Source organism: Cydia amplana, chromosome 12 (genome assembly GCF_948474715.1).
Source record: "Cydia amplana chromosome 12, ilCydAmpl1.1, whole genome shotgun sequence".
Classification (NCBI taxonomy): Eukaryota; Metazoa; Arthropoda; class Insecta; order Lepidoptera; family Tortricidae; genus Cydia; species Cydia amplana.
In genome coordinates this window covers 16,660,230-16,684,773 of record NC_086080.1, presented here as the reverse complement: position 1 = coordinate 16,684,773, position 24,544 = coordinate 16,660,230, and the positions used below count along the sequence as shown (strand labels likewise).

Genomic DNA, 24,544 nt, shown 5'->3' with positions numbered 1-24,544 from the left:
TTTATTCTTGTGCGGAAGCGCTGGTGGCCTAGCGGTAAGAGCGTGCGACTTGCAATCCGGAGGTCGCGGGTTCGAACCCCGGCTCGTACCAATGAGTATTTCGGAACTTATGTACGAAATATCATTTGATATTTACCAGTCGCTTTTCGGTGAAGGAAAACATCGTGAGGAAACCGGACTAATCCCAATACGGGCCTAGTTTACCCTCTGGGTTGGAAGGTCAGATGGCAGTCGCTTTCGTAAAAACTAATAGTGCCCACGCCAATTACTGGGATTAGTTGCCAAGCGGACCCCAGGCTCCCATGAGCCGTGGCAAAATGCCGGGACAACGCGAGGAAGAAGAAGAAGAGGCTTTTTATTCTTGTGATTCTTGGGAATGTAACACAATTATATCTTATAATAAGTACTTATAAAACATTTAAAATATTATAAAAAATCTAACCTAGGTACTTAACTTCCTGCCTTGCATAGCTAAATTGTGGAATGACCGGTCACCCGCGGTATTTCCACAGCAATAAGACTTTCAAACTGTCAAGAAAAGAGAATAGAGTCCTGTGCGGAAAGAGAAGAGTCGTGGAATGTATGGGGCCCAATACATTCCACGACTCTTCTCTTCCCGCACAGACTTTACACATAAACATATCTAGACAGTGTATCTAGACCTCAGTTTATCATATGCGGTTGCATTGCAAAATATGATTAACAGAGGTTAGAGAGAGTGCAATGAGGAATAGAGAATAGCGTTGCATTGCCGTTGTCATTGACATATGAGGCTCAAAATTAATGCATGATCTAAATTAGTACTCGAATCCAGTCTTTTAACGTGTGTACATTTTGAATTTTATATCAATGCGATAAGATCTATTTTTCTATATTTATAAACTGGACTGCATTTGGTACGGTGTAATTGAGTTAGGTAGGACTAATTTGAACGTGCAACATGGGAGGCTATTTTCTGGTAGCTGATGTCAAATTTTAAACTGATTGTGTTGTTGAACACTGGCTTAGTCACTTTTTCTTGTGTAGTATATGACACCTAATTCAATTTATTATGGATTTATAAGTTTAAATATGTCAAGGTTATTAAAAATTTAAATTGATTTTTCACATAATCACGCGTACTACAATTTTAGTAGTATTTGATGTTATTACAGGTAGGTATAAAAATATAAATGTTCCCCAAATAAATCATTTTTATTGATACACACTTTTATAGGCGATTGTTCTTGTTTTTATACAATATTTATTATATTTGGTAGTGGCGAGCTTGGCAGATGCAGAGTCAACTTGGAGTGCTGGAAATCCCGGCGAGAGCCCACCTACCGAAAAAGCCAGCCAAGCAGCCTGGGACCTGATAAAAATAAAAACAACCCACAAATACCTTTTGGAAAATAATTCGAACCCCCGCGACCGTGCTAGACTGCTCGCAGTATCGGAACCCGAGTCAGGGCATTGGTTGCGCGCCTTGCCGTCGCGGAACATTGGTTCCCTTTTAGACCCGGCGTCACTGCGCGTAGCCGTATGCCTCAGGCTAGGTTTGAAAGCCTGCGAGCCACACGCTTGCTCTCGCTGTGGAAGCCATGTTGACGCTTATGGGTACCACGGACTCCACTGCCAATCAAGCGCCGGCCGATTTTAGACACACGGCTCTAAATGACCTAATCCGCAGAGCACTCGGTACCGCCTCCATACCAGCAACCCTGGAGCCAGTTGGTCTATCTGCGGCGGATGGCAAAAGGCCCGACGGCTGGTCGCTCTTACCTTGGTTCCTGGGGCAGCCCCTGGCGTGGGATGTAACATGTGTTGATACGCTGGCCCCATCCCACGTCCGGGGCTCTGCCAGGAGGCCGGGGACGGCAGCAGACCACGCCCAAATTGCCAAGTGTCGCAAATATGCATTCTTAAAAACGAATTATGTATTTGCGGCACTTGCAATTGAAACTCTCGGTCCTTGATCGTCAGACACCAAAAAACTAGTAAAAGAAATTTCTACCAAACTAGTCTGGGTGTCTGACGACCTACGAGCTGGCGCTTTCTTTGCACAAAAACTCAGCCTCACTGTGCAGAGGGGGAACGCGGCAAGTGTCCTGGGCACAATGCCCCAGGCAAGTTTAGGGCTAGATTTTTGAAGTAATCATTTTGTTATTCAAAGTTACCATGTAAATAATAAATAAATAGTAAGCTGTTTATTTAAAAAAAATATGTATTATTCTATAAACAATTTTTTAAAGTATTTAAAAGTCATTTCATTTACTTTTGTACTCAAACATAAAACAGAAAATCGTAATTTTTATATATAAACACTATGTTAATAAATTAATAATAATATGCACTCAAAATAAATATTATTCTTAACTGATTTTATCTTATATTATAGCAACAAAATAAACTTTTAAAACTTAACTATATTAAAATCGATTTAAGCATTTTTATGGCCGTTATAAACTTATAACGACCATAAAAATGCATGTTTTGTACATGAAATACTAAGATTTAAAAGAGTGACCCAGGAGACCGTAACCAACCAACGAGTAACAAGACAACGTTGTTACACCCGGATACATCTGGGTAAGATGGCGTACACAAAGGGAGGCCTATGCCCAGCAGCGGGCTATAAGAGGCTAAAACAATTGTGACGATGATCAAAATCGAAACTTAATCTATCGTAACTCTACTCGTCTTATAGGAGTCGCCGACGACAGTGGCGTTGTATCGCTGGAAGAAATTGCCCTTGTACCCTAAGCCGGTGTCTGTGGTGCCCGCGATCGCTGACAGGACGTCGTTGGTCCTCTCGCCCGTGCGGCGGCTCAGTGTGATGTTGTACCTGTAGAATATAAAAAATATCGTTATTAGTACAACTTAGCAATAGGGCCTCGAAGGGGAAGTAAGAAATATACACAGAGTTTAAATTTAAACTGACGTTTATTTGTTTAAGCTGAACTATCTAAATCTCCACACAAATTCACAAATCCGCTCAAAAGTACAAAAACAAGTTTAACATTTTCCAGAACGAAGATTCTACGCAAGGTGTAGGTTATTCTCCTGCCGTAACAGCGCCATCTATCGGGATATTGATTAAACCTCCGTTCAGCGTTTTTTCGTTGTAGAACTCCTGATTTATATCCAAGTTACTCCCTTGATAAATCATGCATGGTCACAATAGTTTAACAAAGAAAACAATCAAAAAGTAAAAACATATCGAAATGACAAACGCGATGAAAATTCATTAAAAAACATTATGTACCTAACTTTGGATTGGAGTTTTCTGTTCTGTTCTGTTCTTAGCTACCTAATGTTTTGCATAATTCCATTATACACATAGGAAAATGGGGTTTTTGTATGAAGAGGCAGTCGCCATTCTTTTAACTAACAATTCGTAAACCTTATAGCAAAGACATAAGGTCTACCGAAAATCAGTTAGCTAAAATGGTGTTTTTAGTATAGGTATATATGCAGGGCCGGATTAACCCTAAGGCAGAGTAGGCAACTGCCTATGGGCTCCGCCTCGGCTAGGGGGCCCCGGCGGCCCCAAGCTCGTAAAAAATATATTTGTTCCAAATAGCCAAAATTCATTAAAAAATTTTTATGGTAGGTTACCTACCATAACATACTCATACCTAATGTCCAATATCAGTTTCTCAGACACAGAAACATTACATGATTATGAACCTAAATTATGTTATTTTATAGCTTTTAAAGTCTGTAATGTCGAGCTCGAATTTCAGGCTCTCGAGGGCCTAAAACCTCATCAATGGAAAGTCAGTAATGTGGAGATTGCTGAGCTCGACCTTTAGCCTCACTTTTTACCTCAATTTTTGGTTTGCCTTCCAAATTTCCTCTTCTTCAGCTTAGCCTTTGGCCTCGCTGCGCCAAGCTCGGCCTGCGGCCTCGCTTTTTAATACAATGGACATTGGTTGGCGTCTGTGCTCTATCTGAGCTTATCCTGAAACACGGCTTTGACCTCGCATGAAAGCACGCCTCATTGGGGAACTTCGGATTTTTAGGCCCGGCCCGGCCTTTTTAACACGCTTTCACAAAAAAATTCGCGCTCGCTGCGCTCGCGTTTTTTGCTGCTTTTCAGGTTGACTCTGTACCTACCCTACATGCTAGCTTAACTGGTAAATGAAGTGTCATTTAAAAATGGAAAGTCTATATTATTAGGTTAATTTTAATCATGTGGCTCGGCGTATGGTCTTATGGTCGGACAATCGCTGTTCAGCCTGGCAAAATATTTAACTACCTATTGAGAAAAAAAAGGGCTCACCCCACGGCCCACACTTTACGCAAAAAGGTATCGGCAAAAACTGATAGAAAAAAGCTTTATGTCCACGCAATAAGAGCGAAAACGACATCGCTCGGCATGTTCGGATGCCTCAACTGACACCTGAAGGTTGAAATTAAAATCGCAAACTTACATCCTTGTACTGAACAACTGAACATTATGTATGTAGAATTTATACTGTAAGGGGGCCCCAAGCATTGCACTGTCTAGGGGCCCCGACATGCTTAATCCGGCCCTGGGTATATGGATTTCCTACACTGACACAGAAGGGCGGAAAGTTAAACAAAAAAGTACCGAAAACCCAAGCGTGGGCGTCACTAGGCGTAAGCCGTTCAACACGAATAACCCAAAAGTAACCATGTTTTATTAACGCTGACGGTATTACGAGTAAATAACGTTAATAATATCGACATAGGTAAATTTTTCCGTTTAATTTAATTAATCTTGAAACAAAATTAAATTTTGTTCATTAGCTTTTGCACTACGGCCATAATAATTGACAACCGAGAGAGTAGCATGGCGTATGGAGGAGTTTCTGTAATAAAATATAGGTTATTTTTTTCTATATTTTGAAATTTTATTTCAATATTTTGAAAATAATAGGAATATTTACCTCAAAAAAAGGATGACTACATTTCTTATATTCTACTTTGCAATATTGGTCATCTAGTTAACATATTAGTAGATCGTAGTATGACATTTCTTCTAACAAACTATCTATGCAACCTACTATTGTCGCCTGGCTGACGGGACCGATTAAAAACAAAAAAGTCCCTTTGTTTCCCATAAAGTTTTAAGTCATAATGTATTGTTTGTCATATATCATTAGTCATAAAACTGAAACCGTTAACTTTTCAGGATTTTCGTAAGGTTATCGTATAGAGAGGTTAGGTTAAGTTAGGTTTGTTTTATGGCAATCCTGAAAAGTGACGCGTTTCTGAGCGAAATGAATTATGACTAACGAAAATGCGGGCAAACAATACATTATTATGACTTAATAGTACATTATTGTCGAGGTTCGGAAGTAGCTACTTGCAGGCTGAGGATTCGTTTTAAACGGACGACCTTGGGAGTCCGTTTAATTGAATCCGAAGCCAGCAAGTAGCCTTCCAGCCGAGTCATATATAGTGCTTTTCTCAAAAATGGTGCAAGAAATAGAAATATTTTACAGAACTTACAGAAGCAACGTTCTAATTTTCCATTAATTTTCACAGAAAAAAATACAACCATTAAAAAAATTAGCTTGCCGCCTTAAAAAAAAAAGAAGTGTATTTTTCTGCTGAAAATACGCCAACCTATTTGAGACACCTAAATAGTCGCGGTACCAACATTAAGCCTGTAACAGACTATCGCACCGCACCGCGACCTTGGAGCGTCGCACCCATAAGTGAGAGCGAGAAAGAGATGTCTGTTTCTCGCTCTCACTTATGGGTGCGACGCTCCAAGGTCGCGGTGCGGTGCGATAGTCTGTTATAGGCTTTATAATAATAAGTGCTGATCATCTGTTTGGCTGTTTAAGGGACCTATGCCTTCATTTGATATGGCCATTTGAAGTTTTAAAAAGTTTGGAACTCGTTAAATAATGGAATTTGTATGCGACATTGCAGTCCCGAAATCGAGACTGCAATGTTTTTACCTTTTTAATTTTTTGAATGACCATAAACTACGCACTTCGCGACCTATTTTTTAACCGGCAACGTCGACTTTGCCGTCCATTTTTGAGAAAAACTATTTGGGAAACAATAAAGACCCCTGTCGAGGTACCTGTTGATCTCCAACCCCGTCTTGGTCCTGCTGAAGCTCCGGCCCAGCGACTTGGACCTCTTGACGTTAAATTTGTCCCGTATCTTCCCGTCATATACGGGATTCAGCACGCCCGTATACGTGTTCTGGCGAGTGGCCAGCTCTAGCTGGGTGAGGTGGGTTTCTAGACTTTCTAGGGCGTCTAGCTTTGGCGAGAGGTAGTCGGTGTAGCGCTTTGTGAACTGTAAGAAAAGATAATGATTGGAGAAGTAAAGAAACGTGTGTATGTACAGTCAGAGCAGCAGCAATAGTTGCTAAGCGGGCGAGATGTTCAAAATGATCTTGACGGGACTTTGTTGTTAAGAGAATAAAGGGTCCCACTGATTAACAGTCCGCCGGACGATATCGGCCTGTCAGTTAGAACAAAAAGTTGACAGTTCCGAACAACTGACAGGCCTTTTCAACTGATAGTCCGGCGGACTGGTAATCAGTGGGCCCCTTAAGAGCGCGTCAAGGTAATTTTGAACACCTCGCCCGCTTATCAACTTCTGCCGCTGTATATATGTAGGTTGTAGCAATGCAAAACATAAATTAAACTTGATGTCAAGTAGGTTACTCATTTTGACAGAGTAGCTTAACGATCCCTACACCAAAAATATTCAGGGAAAAGTGTCATCAAATTCTTAGTTTTATATTTATTTATATTTAATATAGGTACCTAACACAATTTAAAAGCATACAATACTATTCTGGGTGACTCTTTTAAAATATTTTGAAACATTGAGATTTGGTTTGTGTGGACTCTTGTTATATTACTAATTGTGACGTTTTCAACAAAAAGGTACCACATTGTCGGTCGTCGATAAGGTTGATTTCAACTTGAAGCTATATGAAAATAGCGCCTTATTGACAACCGACAATAAGTACCCTTTTCATTGAAAATGCCACAATTATTAGCTTTATAATCTGCCTTCCATTTTTAACAAAGCTCACCGTGTACCTATTATACGAGTAATTAGGGTAATATTTTAGAAATGAGGTATTTTTACTTTATCAAAGTACAACCAACCGAACCCTTCGCTCTTTTCAAGCTAAGGCTCATAACCTTTAATTAATTTTAATCCTTACAATGTTTAGTTTCGTAATTGGGTTTTGTTAAGTATACGTATTTCATTCAAAGGTTCATTTGAAATCAATATCGAGGGTGAATTTGTAACATGGTAATTTGCAATGAAAAAGGTACTTTGTAATTTTTTACACGTTTTTATTACCACTGAGTGCAGGTATCGCGTTAAAGTTAATAGTATAACTGCCACTTGCACCATCCGACTAACACGGGGTTAACCGGTTAAACCGTTAACCCAGTGTCAAAGTGTACTGGTAACCATGGTAACTCCAGGTTTAACCGGTTAACCCCGGGTTAGTGAATGGTGCAAGTGGCCCTTAATAGTATAGTTAATGTATACATATCTCACCTGGTGATGGTGATGATCTCTCTTATGGTATGTCCACTTCATGACTACACTAAAGAAAAAGTGACAAAGTCCACCGGTGGCCAAGTGGCGGTGGCGCTCGGTATGTCTGTGGGGCCTCTGTCGTTCCTTCAAGTTCTAAAATCTTCCACGACCTCGAAGGAACCACTAAACTAATTGAAATGCCCAGATCTGTGTTTGTCTCACTTCCACTCATCACCATTTAGCTACCACACCTTATCTTCTATCTCACCTGTTGGTCTCTACTAGATCTCCTCGGCAGCGGCGGCGGCTGGGGCGCCTCATCCCCTGACACGTAGTCTGGCCTGGCTCGGTATGTCTGTGGAGCCTCTGTCGTTCCTTCAAGTTGTAAAATCTTCCACAACCTCGAAGGAACCACTAAACTAATTGAAATGCCCAGATCTGTGTTTGTCTCACTTCCACTCATCACCATTTAGCTACCACACCTTATCTTCTATCTCACCTGTTGGTCTCTACTAGATCTCCTCGGCAGCGGCGGCGGCTGGGGCGCCTCATCCCCTGACACGTAGTCTGGCCTGGCTCGGTATGTCTGTGGAGCCTCTGTCGTTCCTTCAAGTTGTAAAATCTTCCACAACCTCGAAGGAACCACTAAACTAATTGAAATGCCCAGATCTGTGTTTGTCTCACTTCCACTCATCACCATTTAGCTACCACACCTTATCTTCTATCTCACCTGTTGGTCTCTACTAGATCTCCTCGGCAGCGGCGGCGGCTGGGGCGCCTCGTCCCCTGACACGTAGTCTGGCCTGGCTCGGTATGTCTGTGGAACCTCTGTCGTTCCTTCAAGTTCTAAAATCTTCCACAACCTCGAAGGAACCACTAAACTAATAGAAATGCCCAGATCTGTGTGTGTCTCACTTCCACTCATCACCATGGGGCTACCACGCCTTATCTTCTATCTCACCTGTTTGTCTCTACTAGATCTCCTCGGCAGCGGCGGCGGCTGCGGCGCCTCGTCCCCTGACACGTAATCTGGAGGCCTGGCTCGGTATGTCTGTGGAGCCTCTGGCGTCCCTTCAAGTTCTGGCAGCTTCCAGGAACTAGGGACAAAAAAAGACGTTAACACTTTTACTGCGAGCGACCCGCTAGGCGAGTTCTCTGTTTGTAGAGGCGCTTTTCGCTACATACGGGGTATCGCATGTTATCTCGCGCTGGCACTGAATGTGTTAAGATTGAAATAATTTCTATTGCTCTTTAAGCATTTTCCAAACACTGTACAAGACAAATTATAATAATTTTATTCAAAATCGTGGCATTTCAAAAGTTTCAATAACAAAACCACTTGTGGTCACACGGTGGCCATTCATTCCTTTTGTTACTGTATTTTTTTGACAAAAAACACTTTAAATGCTGACTGTCCTTCATCTTACTATCAAATACCTCTCGAGACCTTTCTAATGAGCTCGATGTGCTTGTATTTTTCAAGGAGTTCCATTGGCTACCTACTGCATCATCAAATCAGAATTAAGTGCGGACTCTACAGTAAAGTATAAAGATGTTCATGAAAATATTTTAATTTAAACAGATTTCGTTCCACAACAGACCGGCAGGAAACCCAACATTTCCATAATTTCCATCCGACTTACCTACATTTTAACGGCCACTTTGTTATCCAAGGATTAGCATGTGCTAATTTCCAGGCATTGTTGTAATGTTAATATTTTATTGTGTTGGCATATTTATATAAGGTTGAGATATGTATTTTTAGCAGCTGGACCTTTACTAGTGTTGGTGAAAACTCGAGTAAGTATATGCAGTTTTTAAAAATCGTTATTAATAGCAACTAAAAGCAAAGGCAAATGTCGTGTCTTACAGGGACCTAAAGAACCTGGCCGAGGACCGCAAAAACTGGCGCATACTTCACCGACAAGAGCTATGCTCTTAAACTATGAAGATGATGATGGATGATTAATATTAGCTTTGCTGACTATACCAAGAAGCGTGAGCGATATACAACGTCGTATCAAAATAAATTAAAAACCGTAACAAATGTTAAATTGGAATCGTCCTCCAGGGAATTAAATACTTTCGTCGGCAACCTTCATAACATAATAACACGTGTCCCAAGACGCCTTCAAATAACGTATCGCCTTTCTAAGGGTACCCTTTCACACGTGCAGGAAATTTTAACGCACTAAATCTTTTCATGTTTCTTTACGGAGGCGTGAGAAGTAAAGCTGGAAGTCGAGTCTCTTCAAGAGGGAAGAATAGCTACTGACAATTGGTAATTTTTTCATACAATTTCCATTTCGGGAGGTTTATATGTTTCGCTTTTTTTAAAAAAATTTTTTTGCCAATTTTGAAAAAAGGAAAACCATTCATTGTGTCAATGACATACTAGAAGTCATGGAGAAGAGACCCGTTGAACAGAGGCCTAGTTATCAACCTAGACCATTGAGTGGGATTAGCCGAAGTTAGTTTCATGAGAGCTTGTTGTAAGGCTGACTGGCGCGGCCGTCCGCACAGTGCTTAGCGAATTGCGTCCGGAGAAGGACCTGAAGGGCTACCGCGAAGACCGAAATTCGCAAATTGCGGGGATCTTTCTCTTTTACTCCAATGAAGACGTAATTAGAGTGAAAGAGAAAAGTGCCCGCAATTTGCGAACTTCGATTTTCGCGGTTATAGCCCTGAACTCACTGCACATTAACTCCGTTTTCACTTAGGTAAGTACCCACTATTCTGAACTGTTCTGAACTTGTAATTTAACTTGTAATTGCTTACTTGGCAATCCTCTCGCTGCTTCTAGAGCGAGCCGCTCTTGCCAGTCGATGGAGCGCGAACAGAGCCCCCTCACTGGAGTCCCCCAGCCACGAACAGAGCTCCTGCAGTACCTGCCAAAAAAAATAACTTGTTCAATCAATACTTGTCAGTAGGAAATGCCGGCAAATTTGAAAAATGGCGGTTAGCAATACTACGTTTGAATTGTTCGAAAATCGCGTGTCATTTAAAATATCCCATCTGTGGAACTGTTTGTTTACATTTTATCGTTGTTAGATGTACATTGCTGTTTTTTGTTTGTTTCCTAGGGATACCATACTTTAGTTTGCTTTAGGTAGAGACAAACCAAAGAAAGTCTGCAGCGCTAGATTAAAAGTAGTTTTTAAAAATCAGTATGCGACAACACCACAGAAAATGGATTAAATAGTCTTGATACTTGTGAAATTTCTACCATATTTACCGTCTATGAAAAAATTAAGCTGTATGCACAGCTTAATTTTTATGGTACAATAAATTTCATTCCAACAATAGATGTCACTATTAATATGTAGACATATACTAATATTGATAAATAATATTGGGAGATGGTGACATTTGGCTTCATCAAAATTAATAAGCTTTTGTAATATCCGCGACGGCGGTAAATAGGTACAGAGGGCCTACCGCGAACACCGAAGTTCTCAATATGCGAGCATCTTTCTCTTTTACTCCCATTAAGGCGTATAGTCCGTCAACCAAATCTTGTCAGTAGCAATGTAAAGCAAACTAAAGTAGGGCAACACTCAAAGAGCAGTATTGCGCTAAGAAAAGCAGCAATGTACATCGAACCATAAGGTATTTAATGGTGACAGCAGAAATATCTCTTGAAACAGAAACGATTCAGAATGAAAACCAAATGAAAACAAATAAGGTGACGGCTGTCATTCACGATCCACATTCCACAGATAAAACACTGATGACACGCGTTTTGGAATTATTTGAACCCAGTGTTGCTAACCCGCGATTTTTCAAATTTGCCGCCTTTTACTACTGACAAGATTTGGTTGACGGACTTTAATTAGATTGACAGAGAAATTGCCCGCAATTTGCGAACTAAAGTTTTCGGAAAAACGAAATAAACAATTAAAACAATAAACATATATTAAAAATTAATTTTAGCTTTAACTAGTAGGTACCCATGCCGTGAGCATAAGCTTGGAGGTTGTGGGTTCGAGCTCAAAACCCGGCTAGTACCAATGAGTTTCTCGAAATGTTAGAGGAAGTTCATAAGTATGCCTATACCTATTAGGTGTGTTCAATTTGCTTAGTCTAAACCTTAGTCTAAACCAATATTATATTATCTAAGTAGGTACATATGGTGAAGTATTAAGATGTTTCATTCCACTTACCCGTCATCAACTCCAAATATTGTAAACATTGTCGTTTTTCAGCTTGAATCGCCTCGTGCTAACTTTTTACAAGTGTAAAATTATTCGTCACGCGGAAAAGTAACTCCCGCACGCCGGTTTTGTAAGGTTTCACCATGTTTATTCCGTTCATCACAAAACACAATGAATATTTAAACGATTTTGACAAACACATACCATAGTGCATGACGTTTACTGACTGCTTAAAAAACATTGCCATATGTAGTTTTTTAATTCGATGTCAAATTATTGCGCTGCAGACTTTCTTTGGTTTGTCTCTAGGTACATTGCTACTGACATATCCACCTTGACAGACTATATTAGTCATTGTCCAAGCTTTCACTACCTTTTTGCGGACTGATTTTTTGAAGAAATTACCGTCCAGGAATTGTTATGATATTTAGAGTGATGTTCGAACTTTTGTCGGGACATTCCATTTTTAGGGTTCCATGCCCAAAGGGTAAAAACGGGACCCTATTACTGAGACTCCTCTGTCCGTCTGTCTGTCTGTCTGTCACCAGGCTGTATCTCATGAACCGTGATAGCTAGACAGTTGAAATGTTCACAGATGATGTATTTCTGTTGCCGCTATAACACCAAATACTAAAAAGTACGGAACTATCGGTGGGCGAGTCCGACTCGCACTTGTTTCATATGTCAACCCTACTCACGGTAAAGTGTCGTCGCAGCAACAACGCCGGCAGCAAGTCGGCGAGTGCGGCGTGCAGCGCGCGGCAGCCGCAGCGCGTCGCCGTCATAGCTAGCGGCGACGTCTGCCCCACCAACCACTCGTCGCTTAGAGACCATCCTGTGTCCTCAGCATCCGAAGTACCGGATTCTTCCACTGAGACAAAAAACAAATGGTCATTGAGATTGCGTTTGTGTAAATATAGCAAAAAGAAACGATTCGATGCGTCCAAATCTAGCAAAGGAGCTCCGAGTGCGCACATATGTTGATTCAGATGGCTCATAATATATCAAGTGCGTATTAAGATAAACGTACTGGTGTTCGACGCGATCCCAGTACATGTCATCTTGAAACTGTCAATAGAGGTGACAGCAGGGTGTCATCTATTGGGCATTAGCATGTCGAGTACTAGTACGTTTACCTTACTTACAAACCGTAAAAGTATAAAACCTTGCCCACCGCGTCACAGTTCAGTAAAAGCGAAATAACTTAAAAGTAGTTACTGCTACACTTTCTGAAGAAAGAGGCAACGTTTTATACTTTTACGGTACCTACATAGACGGTACTCATATAAATTGTCAGTTGAAAAAAACATTTTATCAAATCAATTACCACAAAGCGCATCCTTGACGCTATTAATAAAATCCAGCGTCTCCATCAAACTAGGTCTACTGAGCCCCTCCTTATTCCTCACAGTAGACCCGGCAGACCTCGGTCTTCTCCTCAACTCCTTAATATTCTCCACCGGTTCTGAATACACCAGGTTCTTCAAGGTGTGGTATTTGCGCCGCATAGTTTTGGTGTCGGATTGGTTGGTGATGGAGATTTCTGGGAACCCGTAGGCGGTTGCTGGTCGGTTCCGACGGGATCTTCGCCGTGCTTTAGGAAGGGTGTCTATGGAAGAGAACAGCATCTTGTTAAACATAATAGGGGCAAATTAAAATTGGTACAAAATGACAGAGCGTAGAGTAATTCCAAAAATCAACTCCAGATGTAGATTTTCGAAATTACACGACCATGAAGTAGGTGTAGATTAGATACCTACATATTGCACTCTTGCTAACACGCATAGCTTGCTTTACAGTTACACGATAGGTGTGTGTTATTTAAATGAAATTAGAACATAGTTACGTCCATATATAAATTTTGTATACGTAGGCAAGTTATTTATCCCGAAATTGACCCCGAAAAGGGCGTTGTTGTGATTAAAAGTAAGTACGCGAGTAGATACTGAGTGGTGGTAGTGGTGGTGGCAGTAGGAGGTGGCAGAACAAATAGTGACAGTTTAATGCGAAAGTCGTGGGGAGAGGCTAATACCTATCACGTAGGTAATTATAGTAACAATAATAATATGTTTGTCGGGCATGCCGCCGTCCCGGAGAGTCACTCAGGCATATCATTTCCGGTTGTTCTCATGGTATAATAATATACTCCGCCTGGTACTCTCTTCCGAGATTCGCGAATGACCTAACTGGCACTTGCCTACGTCATCATGCTGTTTACAGGTTCTCAAACTTTAAAATGTGGGAGAATTTTAACCAACAGTGAAAATTATTTTAACGGCATTAATTTTAAGTTATTCATGTAGAAACATAGTAAAATAAAACAAATCTATACTGCACTTTTCACTCCTACTCTTACAGTTCTGCATAGAGCAGCCAACCATTTTCGTAACAAAACATTAATTACGAAGCTTACGACGTGAAAAGTTTGGAAAACACTGCGACTGCTGACACTGAGCGAGAAGGAAAAAACAATTAACACGCGTTCGACAAGGACGGTCGGTCAGGGACAAAATGGCGGATTGTCAAATGTGACAGCGCTATCCTGTGTTGCCAGTAGTGTAAACAGAATTACCCGAACGTCTGAAATTTCTTTCGTGAATCGGAAGATATTGCTAACGAATAATTAAAAATGACGTGTTATTGTAAAATTTAAGATAAAATACATATAAATGAAAATTATTAAATTATAAAGAAATAAATTAACTTATTAACCATAGATATAATGTACCCATGTAACATGTTATGTTGAAATAAAGTGGCAATGTTATTGTGACGTAGGCAAGTGACACTCTGGGAAGAGAAGACCATGTTTTATTAGACCATGGTTGTTCTCATCTTGCTAACGGCGAGTACTTGCACAGACATAATCTCGTAGCCAGGATTATTCACCAGCAGCTTGCTCTTCTATACGGTCTTGTGGACCGCGAAGTACCGTACTACAAGTATTCACCTGTGCCAGTTCTCGAGAATGGTCGTGCCACGCTCTATTGGGATCGATCTATTATCACTGACAGGACTATTGTAGCCAATAAGCCTGACATTGTGATAATAGATCGAGCGCAACGCCGGGCCGTGCTCGTTGACATCACCATCCCCCATGATGAGAATCTCGTGAAAGCCGAGAAGGACAAGTCCAGTAAGTACCTAGACTTGGCTCACGAGATAACCGCCATGTGGGATGTTGATTCGACGATCATTGTCCCGATAGTTGTTTCAGCGAACGGTCTAATAGCGAAGAGTCTCGACCAACATCTTGAGAGACTCTCGCTAGGTGGTTGGATCAAGGGCCGGATGCAGAAGGCGGTGATCTTGGACACGGCGCGGATAGTCCGCCGGTTCCTCTCTCTGCGGCCCTGACCACCGGTAGCTTGGGCCCTGCCCCGCTGCCGGCGGCATTCTAGGTTAGGTTTTTTATAATGTGTTTATATGTTTTTTTTTATTGTTTTGTAAGTGTTTTTATATTTTACTTTTATATTCATATTATAAAAACCCTAACTTAAGAGAAAAGATAAATAAAGAGAAAATAATATGTAGTAAGTATAATAAAGTCGCCAGTCTGTCGGTATTCTACAGGTTGCACTTCGGGGAGTGTGCTCAAGAGCTACACGAGCTTATTCCACCGTCCCCATTCTGCCATCGGACTTTTAGACGCACGGCCGGTTTTCATCCTTACTTGGTAGATATTCCACCAATTCGCACGAAGCGCTTTGCTTCCTCTTTTCTTATGCGCACTGAAATGGAATTCCTTGCCGGCGTCTATATTTCCGAGCTCATATAACCCGGCAACCTTCAATATGAACAGGCACCTTCTGGGCAGGCTCGCTCCATCGTAGGCCACGTCATCGTCTCGGCTAGTCTGTGACCATGAGTAAGCCCATATATAATTTAAAAAAAAAGTAGTATAGTACGTAGTACAGTAGGTATGTTACACACCTATGGAAGACAGATCCTGTACGGAAGTGGAGGGAATGACGTCAGGTTTGGTATTGTTCCTCCAATAGCTGCCTTTCTTCACGCTGGCCAGGATTTCATCAGAGCTGCCGTGCCGGCTTATATGCTGTTTTGTGCTGCAAACAAAATAAGAATTATATTGAAAATAAAGTTTGGAGAATCATTAAAGTACGAAATTGGGACGGGTTCCGCCGTGGCGTGGTGGCCAAGGGGTTCAAGGCATTAGCCCGGATTGCTAAGACGCCGGTTCGAATCCGGCCTTCACCACTGAAGGGCTTCGTCACTTTTTCTTTAATATATGACATCTACTATTTTAGTTTATGCCATAGATTCTATGTGAGATTATGACCGTTCGTGACAAATGATACTAGGTACTTTTCCGGCTCTGAATTAATTTGATAGTACCTATACTAGTATCTCAACCTGCCCCAACAATCGACAGTGTATTGCCTTTTGCTGAAAACGACTCAAATTAAATAGACACAAAATAAAACAAATGTCCTAAAAGTCAATTTTATTATAATAGAGACATAAAACTTCCACAAATGCCTAAATAATGCCTTGAGTGCTGATCAAATAGCCAGAACTCACAACAATAAAGTAAAACTAAAGAAAATAATCCATTACAAAAATACATCTTATCTAAAACTTTTCTTTCGATTAAACAAACACGTTTCCACAACCGATTCATCCAAAAAACGCTACAAAACACTTTCGCTTCAAAAAAGATTACACGCCATCTTATAAGTTCTCAGACGGTAAAAACAAGATGGATCGCCAGTGGGGGAGCGGCTATCAAAGCAAAATGACCCTTATAAACATGTCCTAGTGAAATGTGCCTACTTACCTTTTCATAATTTATGCATGTCCCCGTTATGTATTTGAACAGCGAAATAGTTGTGTCCCATTTTTGGGTTATACTATAATTTTTTCATTTCTCATGCTCTGAACTAGGGTCATTGTTGATTTAAACTTTCACGATTTTTACACATTATTAAATTGTACAACGGGACTTAATCGCGTATCTAAGTTCTTCGAAGGAAGGAAGGAGGTGCGTAGGAGTCTTCTCCGTGCCACGGGGATAACGCCGTCCTCGAAACGTCGGAGGTAAATCTTAAAAACTTAGATACGCGATTAAGTCCCGTTGTATAATTTAATAAGGGTCATTGTTGTTCTAAAAGGTGTACAGAAAGTGATACATGGATATGTTATAAAATTTCCATTCTGATATTAAACTCCTCATTCCATAAATAACGATACTTTTGCCTGAATTGTTAATAAATTGAAAGTGCCCTCAAAATTTACTATGAAAAATTCTACTTTGTCATGTTTAAAAAAAACACATGCATTTTACTTTCCTCGTTTAACTCGGGTGAAAGGCATCATTTCATCCCTTGGTCTCAAAATAGCGTAATATACTATGTAACGGCTTACATGCCTTTTTTATTCTGTGAAGCCACTTTGGTTAATACTTGAGGCTTTGTAGGATTGTTGGGAGCTTAGTAGGGCGTGTAAGGGTATTTAGTTTCTTAGATGTTTTTAGCAAGTTTCGAGAGACAAATGGAGCGAACAGTGAATTAAATTACACGCTCGAGTAAAAAAAATATGGAAAAATGGTATCGTAGTATGACTAAGTAAAATAAAATTAAAATAGTTATTTGTACTGTTTTTAATACTGTGTCACAGTAGAGCAAAATTGCTTCTTGACTCAAAGTTTTGGTTTTGAATGCTCTTTGGTTTTTGATGTTTTTGTCTTAGCACGACGCGTAAAACCTCTCTATGTCGTGTGGCACATACAACTTCTCATCTCAGTCAGCGAGAAAATCGACTTTTTACCAAAAACATGTCATATTCCTGTTCTTTCTAACCATTTTGTGGGTAGAAAAATTCCCCAATTTCCCAAAATATCACAATATTGAACTCGCCGCGACAATTCCCGAGTTTGAAACTACTTTAAGGTCAAACTTCGCCCTTTGCTTAATAAAAATGAATCGTGTGTTACACAATTCTTCTGATCATTGATGAATCGTATTCCTTTGCAATAAGGTATACGATTAGTCGGTGAACATCGTGGACGATGGCAAGGTTTTTTTTATGAACTTATTGATATTCGACCCGCATCGCGGGGCGTTGAAACGGCTAGTATTTATCGGTAGTCCTTCCCTATCCCTTAGGAGGTGAATTTGAGAAACAATATCGCTTATAAAAGCTGGTTTATGCGTGCTGTAGGTACTCTTTAAATTATAGTGTTATAGAATAGAAGATTTATAGTATTTATTTGTTTTTGTAGGTAAGTAGGTACCTACTATTTGAACTGTTACACCTACGAAAAAAATATGAAATATTTATATTTAGGGTAACATTCCATTTCGGACCGCAGCTGCACTACGGGTACTGAACGCGTCGCTGTTACTGTCAATTTCCATAGTAAAATGAACAGTAGTGCAGCTGCGGTTGGAAATGGACTGTCACCTTTAGGAACGTCGAAGTGTATTTGTTAAACGCGATATACCAACTTAACCTAGAGATATACGGCGTTATTCATAAACGTCTGCTAAGTTAATCAGCTGATGATCATCATTTGTCCCCAGAGATGCGATTTATTTGAAATACTTCTATTTAAAATGCAAATACAAAATGCAAAATACCTATTTTGTATTTTGCATTTAAATGCCTTTTAGTAAAAACCATTTTGTATTTTATTTGAAATACTTTTCGAGACGTATTTTGCATTTTTAATATTCATTTCAAAATGCAAAATACTTTGTGATTAAGTTTAGCCAACATTACCAGTCAAACAAAATGAAATGAACGAATGACGCTTGTATTGCCGAATTTGACCGATAGAGGCGCCTGCTAGCGCCTGGCGCCTGCGCCAGGAGGCCGATTTTTGAAATTCGACCGCTCGATTTCGTGTATTTCGTTCAGTAATATCTCCACTACTAGGCATGTAAATTCTACTAATAGAATCAAAAACTAGTGGTCAATACCACTAAATTCACAATTTATATCGCTCGTATTTCAAAAAATCAGCATCTCGCCGTTTTCCACCGATTTTCGAGTGACGCAATCGAGCGATCGAAATTCAAAAATCGGCCCCCTGGTATTGTTAAAAAGCGTAATAAATAAAAACTGATGTTTTTTTCACTTTTTAACAATACCAGTCCAGTTGTTATTAATAAAAGAAAAGTGTAATAATAATAAAATAAGAACTAGATGCACAATCAACCGAAATAAATGGCCACACAAGTCACAAAATGGAGCCATGGCTCTCTTTTCGTTAGTCTAGTTTTTTACATTATTTTAAGTGAGTATTATTTCCTTTATTTATTTCTCTTCTTAGGTTGGTTTTTTACAATATGTATATAAAATTAAAATATAAAAACACTTACAAAAATAATATAAAAAAATATTATAAACACATTATAAAAAACCTAACCTAGGGTGCCGCCAGCAGCGGGGCAGGGCCCAAGCTGCCGGTGGTCAGGGCTGCAGAGAGAGGAACCGACGGACTATTATTAATACCATAACAGAATTTATTGATACGCGTACTGATAAATATGACCAAAATGTCATGCATAAGGTGCCATGCCATGATATTAGACGTTTTTGTTCGGCTCGGCATTGTGTCTCTATTTCTCATGATAAATACCTAAAATAAATAAAAATATCTGAGATTTGCTCAAAAGGTAGGTATTTTATTTTGAAAAAGTATTTTGAAAATACCTATTTTGCATTTAGCATTTGAAATACAAAACGCAAAACTATTTGGTATTTTGCATTTGAAATAGTAAATCTGAAAAGTATTTTGCATTTTGTATTTAAATGCTTTTTTAAAACCATTTTGTACATCTCTGTTTGTCCCTCTCTATGGCATAGGTAACAACCTAATAACAGATAGGGACAAAGAATAAGGTCTCCATTTCAGCTTGGGCAAAAATATAGGTCAATATGTGCATAGGATATATTTCTCTCATACTTGTCCGTACATGAATTGTCGCAGGCGAGACGCGCGATTGAAATTGAATTTCAAAGATTCACGTCGTTATTTTATGTTAAAAGTTGCTTAGTAAATGGGCATTTCTATCTAAAGTTGTACCATGACTCAATTGACGAGTTGAAAATATATTTTGCATTATTTGGTACTTTTTCATGTAATTCTATGAGTGAATATATTCTAGTTTACCAAACACCAAAGAGAATCGTCATATTTTTAGGATAAACCAGTTAAAATTAATATTTAATAGGATGAGGGAGGTTTTTTGTGGTCCGTTTGGTTACAAATGGTTTTTGATGTAGTAAATAAAGGACATACTTGAAGCAAATGTTTTTATGTTCAAAGCTTAGAACTGTTAATAAAAAAACTAAAAACAATCATCATTGACCGATTAAGAACCAACATTTTTCATAAAAGGGAACTTTAGGTGGTTTGGTTACGAGGTGACCCCAAATCGTACCTTATTTTTAGGTTTATTAAATAGTTATTGGTATTACTGCCATGTGACGAATAATAATCATTAGAATTAACAAAACATGTGATTATTGTCAAAAAATTTAAATATTTTAGCTTTTAAACATTAAATAAACAATAAAAATACTTTTGAAAACAAGGGGACATTTCCAAATGGACACCCATGTAACTTAATGGATAAAGTAAAGACGAGATCACAATAATCAAAAATTTACACAAATACTCAGTGAATAAAAAAAGGACTAAAATATATGTACTAAAATCAGTAGATAGAGTTTTAAACATAAAAAAACTCAATATTACTTCATAAAATATTACTTATTAATTGCACATGAATTAAATAAGTACAGACAAAGTCACGGTAAAAACTACATATACTCAATGTGCGTACGACTTTACCGTGTCCGTTTGGTTACATTTTTCTAGTCCGGCTATATGTTACGCTTCAAATTGTTACCAAACGGACGTAACGATTTGTCTGGGCCAGAATTAAATATATTCAAAATAATACAAAACTAACCACAATATTCAACTTATTAAATTGACAAATAACAGTATGAGACATAGTTTTATTTAATATATGTTGTAGGTAGTTCAATAACAAGTATATCTACCCGTTATTATTTTAATAAACCAGTTGTCATCTGAGCTCGGTGTTTGATTTACTACATGGTGGCAGCGGTGAAAAAATAAATAGGTTTTGTACAGTTATTGGTGGCTATTAGTGAAAATATTAAAAGTTATTGTGTTGGTGTTAAAGTGTGATTAAAATGGAACACGCGAGACCGCCTCCCGAGCTCAACACCGACGGGAGCCCCGTCAGCCGGGCTGACGCGTGGCAAAGTTGGAAGATACAATTCAATTTATTTCTTAAGGCATCCGGAGTGGTTAAAGAAGACGCTGCGACTCAGGCTAGTTTACTTATCAACTTAATTGGACCCGAGGGGTTCAATGCATATCAAACATTCGAGTTCGACAAAGAGACGGATCGCGACGATATAAAAATCCTTCAAACAAAGTTCGATGGATATTTTGGTCTGAAACCGAACATAACTTTAGCGAGATACAAGTTTTTTACTCGCAGCCAAGAAGATGGAGAAACTATAAGCCAATACGTAACCGCACTTAGGTTATTAACAAAAAACTGTGCATTTTCCTCATTAGAACAGGATTTGATTCGCGACCGTATCGTCTGCGGCATAAGGAGCACTATCGTGAGAGACCGGCTGCTTCGTACGGACGATTTGACACTCGATAAGGCGATAAAAATTTGCCAAGCGGATGAGGTGTCGAGTGACGGTTCCCGGAGTCTGGACGCGGTCAAAATAAGCGCGGGTCCCTCGCAAGTGGACGCCGTGCAGCTCCGTGGCGGCAGGGCCGGCCGCGGGGCCCGCGGCGGCGCCGGCGGGCGCTGGAGGCCGAGTCGCGGCGCCCGGGGCGCCCGGCCCGGGGGCGGCGGCGTGGCGTCGCCGGCCCACCAGCGCGCGCCATGTCCGGGGTGCGGCCAGACCTGTGACCCCGGCAAATGTCCGGCTAATGGAGTGCAGTGTTTTATGTGTCAGGGCTATGGGCATTTTGCGCGAATGTGTGTGAGTAAATCGGTAAATAATAAAAAGGTGTACGACATTGCGGTTTGTGACGACGAATCGGGTGATGAGTGCGAGTCGTTTTTTGTACCGGTGATTGCTAATGTTTCGTCGGTGAGCTCGTCGGCGAAGGACTGGTATGAGACACTAAGAAGTGAGTATGGCGAGGAAAATTTTAAACTTGACAGTGGTGCCGATATAAATATGATATCTTATCAAAGATATTTGCGATTAGGCTGTGACTTAAAAAATATTGTATATGAGCCGAGCACGAGATTGTTTTCTTATTCCCGCGATGTTATTCCATGATGGATTGGTATTATAAAAACCGAGTGTATAAATTAAAATTTGCAATAGCTGATGACGAGCATGCTGAAAGCGTACTGGGGCGTGACAGTTGTACCGAGCTAGCTCGGTACAACTGTCTAATTAACCCTAGGGTTAATTAGACGTATCCATTCTGTAGACGTATCTAAATACAGCAATTTATTTGAAGGGCTAGGATGTCTTCCAGGGCGATACCACATAGTGGTGGATGAGACTATTCAGCCGGTTATTAGTGCGACACGGAAAGTACCGATAGGTTTACATGATAAATTGCGGCAAGAGCTGGATAGAATGGTACAGTTAGGAGTTATACGTAAAGTGAGTCATCCCACGCGATGGGTAAATGCGTTAGTTATCGTGGCTAAGAAAAATGGGTCACTTCGTATCTGCCTTGATCCCCGCCCGCTCAACTGCGCCGTGCAACGCGCTCACTTCCAATTGCCGACTATTAACGAAATAGCTGCTAAACTTCACGGTGCCCGGTACTTTTCAGTTTTAGATGCCAGTTCGGGGTTTTGGGCTGTACAGTTGGATGAAGAGAGCGCGGACTTATGCACGTTTGGCACGCCATTTGGCAGATACCAGTACCTTCGTTTGCCATATGGAATAAATTGTGCTTCGGAAGTATTTCATGCTAAGATTAAACAGCTGTTAGAAAATTTAGATGGGGTTGACTCGTTTATTGACGATATTATTTGTTGGGGCCGCACGAAGGAAGAACATGACGAAAGGCTTAATAAATTATTAAAAAGAGCAACGGAAATAAATTTAAAATTTAATAAGGATAAGTGTAAGTTACGTGTAGAGGAAGTAACGTACTTAGGCCACGTATTCAATAAAAACGGTATGAGACCCGATCCCGAGAAGATTAGGGCCATAAAAGATATGCCTGCGCCTCAGGATAAAAAATCACTTGAACGATTTTTAGGTGCAATTAATTTTTTGTCTAAATTTATCCCCAATTATTCGGAACATACTTTTCCATTAACCAGATTGCTTAAAAAAGAATCCGTATGGTGTTGGGACTCCGTGCACGACGCGGCGTTTGTTAAATTAAAAGATTTAGTGTGTAATGCACCGGTGTTGACGCTGTTCGACGCGTCGCAGCCCGTGGTGGTGTCTGTAGACGCGAGCTCGGTGGCGCTGGGCGCCACGGTCCTCCAGGGCGGGCGGCCGGTCGAGTACGCGTCGCGCACGCTCACCGACACACAAAGGAGGTATGCGCAAATAGAAAAAGAGATGCTTGCTATTGTGTTCGCGTGTGAGAAGTACCATCAGTACATTTATGGTCAAAAGAATGTTGTTGTAGAAACTGACCATAAACCACTAGAAAGTATTTTTAAGAAAACATTAGACACTATCCCAGTACGCTTACAGCGAATGTTGTTACGTTTGCAGGGGTACGACTTAAAAGTTAGCTATAAACCTGGTAAATATATGTATATACCCGATACCTTATCGCGCGCGCCTCTTCCAGATTTATATGATGACTCAATAAGTAGATGTGTTGTCTACCAAGTGAATCAATTACTAGACAGCATACAGATGTCACAATCTAAACTTAAACTCATAAGGGATGAAACTGAAAAAGATGAGACTTTGTGTCAGTTAAAAGAGTATATAAATAAGGGTTGGCCACAGAACAAACGTGATGTTATTGAAAAATTAAAATGCTATTGGTCATATAAAGACGAGTTACAAATAATTACAGATATTATTTTTAAAAACAAGCTTGTTCTCATCCCTGCCGCGTTAAGAGAAGAAATGCTAAAAATCATTCATGACGGTCATCAGGGCATTGACCGCTGCAAGAGCCGCGCGCGAGAGGTATTGTTCTGGCCGGGCATCACGCGCGACATTGAGTTGTATGTGCGGCGCTGTGAGGCCTGCCAGGAGTGTCAGAATGCTCCCGCTAGGGAACCTATGTTACCAGTACCTATTCCAGAATTGCCGTGGTGTAAAGTAGGAATGGATATATTTGAGTATAGAAAGCAATACTTTCTAATTATGGTTGATTATTTCTCGGGCTACATTGAGGTGACTCAGTTGAAAAACATGACATCGTTATCTGTAATTGCTGTTATGAAAGAGAATTTTGCTAGATATGGGATACCACAAACAATAATCACAGATAACGCTACTACATTTACAAGTCGTGATTTTAATCGTTTCAAAGGTCAATGGGGATTTGAGCACATAACATCTTCACCCCACTACGCTCAATCCAACGGAAAGAGCGAAAGAGCCGTTCAAATTATAAAAAAGATTCTAACAAAATCAATAAATAGTGGTACAGACTTTTATCTAGATTTGTTAAGTTACAGAAACACGCCGCGTGGAAACATAGGTTCTCCCGCGCAATTGTTAATGGGTCGAAGGTTAAATTGCAGGCTGCCCGTACATCATAGTTTGTTAGAACCGGTAAATATGAACCTGCGGTGTCATAAGGCACTAATTAAGCAACAAAATAAAACAAAAACAAACTATGACAAACGTTGTAGGCATCTTGCAAAATTGAATGTAGGCGATGACGTAATAATAATGGACCACACTAGTGTGACTAATAAAATGAG

General features: G+C 40.1%; 1 protein-coding gene across 1 annotated transcript in view; it reads right to left on the bottom strand.

Moving 5' to 3' along the window:
- Positions 1-2,613: 2,613 nt before the first annotated feature.
- The window catches only part of LOC134652762 (uncharacterized), a 75,549-nt gene continuing 53,618 nt past the window's right edge, over positions 2,614-24,544 (bottom strand). Inside the window, exons 15-21 of the mRNA XM_063507924.1 lie at positions 15,570-15,703; positions 12,964-13,245; positions 12,335-12,507; positions 10,261-10,370; positions 8,444-8,579; positions 6,047-6,267; positions 2,614-2,824 (exon numbers count right to left, since the gene is read on the bottom strand). Coding sequence (XP_063363994.1) covers positions 2,656-2,824; positions 6,047-6,267; positions 8,444-8,579; positions 10,261-10,370; positions 12,335-12,507; positions 12,964-13,245; positions 15,570-15,703 — 1,225 coding nt within the window. The 3' untranslated portion in view covers positions 2,614-2,655. The remainder of the gene's footprint in view (positions 2,825-6,046; positions 6,268-8,443; positions 8,580-10,260; positions 10,371-12,334; positions 12,508-12,963; positions 13,246-15,569; positions 15,704-24,544) is intronic.